Source organism: Triticum urartu, chromosome 3A, assembly GCF_056163025.1.
Source record: "Triticum urartu cultivar PI428250 chromosome 3A, HENAU_Tu73, whole genome shotgun sequence".
Taxonomy (NCBI): domain Eukaryota; kingdom Viridiplantae; phylum Streptophyta; class Magnoliopsida; order Poales; family Poaceae; genus Triticum; species Triticum urartu.
Genome location: NC_141875.1, coordinates 37,952,893 through 37,954,370, shown reverse-complemented (window position 1 = coordinate 37,954,370; position 1,478 = coordinate 37,952,893). Strand labels below are relative to the sequence as shown.

The following is a 1,478-nucleotide window of genomic DNA, read 5'->3' as shown; positions in this document are numbered from 1 at the left end:
ATAGCTTTTTTCGTATGTGTTGGTAAAAAATATTTTCATAGGCCAGCCCGACCCAATCAGAACAAACAAATTAATAAAGCCCAGCCAAAACAAACAAACAGGAAAATAAAGAAAAAAGCCCAGAAGCCAGGTCGGATACAGTCCAGGAGAGGGAGATCTGGTCAACAGGTCTAATTTGCATGGGTGACGTCAGCCGACTGAGTCTCGGTCGACTGATACGTAGACAGACCCATTTTCCAATGGTATTATCAAGATACATCCACCCTCGATCCATAAACCAACGTTCCATACATGTCCGGATTAATTACAGACGTATTTATGATCAGTCAACCGACACATACTTATTAATCGGGCCCAAACGATTCCAACTAACTAATCCTCATAATCACGAGCATACGATGCCGGAGGAGAACGGCTTGAGGCTGAACTTGGTCGCCGACGCGTAGTTGAACTTGATGTGGTATCCATAGTACACCGGGGAGCCGTTGTTGAGGGTGCCGAGCTTGCCGTCGGCGTCCGGCCGGAAGACCTGGGGGTCCACGGGCTCGGAGGACTTGAATCCGGGGGCAAGCAGCTTGACGTCCGTCTGTGTGCACATGCACTTGTTCACCACCTCCACGGCGTACTCCGGGTTCCCTCCAGCGTTCTTCCCCGTGGCGGTCTGGGTCACATGGAGGTCCGATACGGTGCACTGCGCATTGCCTATTCCAACAAAAAAGAAACAGTTGTTGATCAAAATCAACTTTGGATTATTTGTCCGATACGGATGAAGGCAGTGAATATGAATGAAGGAGTACCTCTGTTGCAGAGGGAGAAGAGCATCAGCATGGCGAAGATCTTCATAAGCTTGACCTCCATTTTTTCCTCTCCTTACTTTTGCTGTACGTACGTGTGTGTTGTGCTTGTTGTAATGCTATCCTGCATCGTCCTTTGCCGGCTATTTTGTAGGCGTTTTTATGGTGCGTGCGTTGATTACGCCATATTTACCATCCGTATGTGACGCTTTGATTTTGTGACGATTCCACAATTAAGGAGGGCAATATATACCAAGGATAAACCTGTGATATCAAATATGTTTTTTCCGATTGGTTTCCATACAATAATTTCGAAAGATCGCTTACTTTGATTTATTTCTATTTCACAGCGATCCTTGGATCGCGTCCGCCACACAATTCTCCTAGATCGGTCCTCCATCGTTTCATCTTTCCAATTTAGGGTTTTTTAGCAAACATTTGATGCCGTCATAGATATTTTTTAACACAGTACAGATGCAAGCGCTCATATACACGCGCATACAATCACCCTTATGAAGGCACATACGTATACCCTACCCCTATGAGTACCTTTGAAAGACTGAGCCGGCATATCATCTTGAAATTTACGAAGTCACCGGAGGCACCTCGTCGTATACTGAAATAAATCCAGGAATAAATGCGAGCACCAGGACTTGAACCCTTGTGAGCTGGGATACCACAGTC

The 1,478-nt window shown here is 45.9% G+C and overlaps 1 protein-coding gene across 1 annotated transcript; it reads right to left on the bottom strand.

Annotated features, from left to right (window-relative positions):
• Positions 1-303: 303 nt before the first annotated feature.
• Positions 304-858, bottom strand: LOC147978274 (uncharacterized protein At1g05835-like). Its single transcript, XM_087516551.1, has 2 exons — positions 798-858; positions 304-702 (listed from the first exon to the last, which is right to left on the bottom strand). The coding sequence occupies exons 1-2, from the start codon at positions 856-858 to the stop codon at positions 386-388; spliced, it is 378 nt and encodes a 125-aa protein (XP_087372677.1). The 3' UTR covers positions 304-385.
• Between the last annotated feature and the right edge of the window lie 620 nt (positions 859-1,478).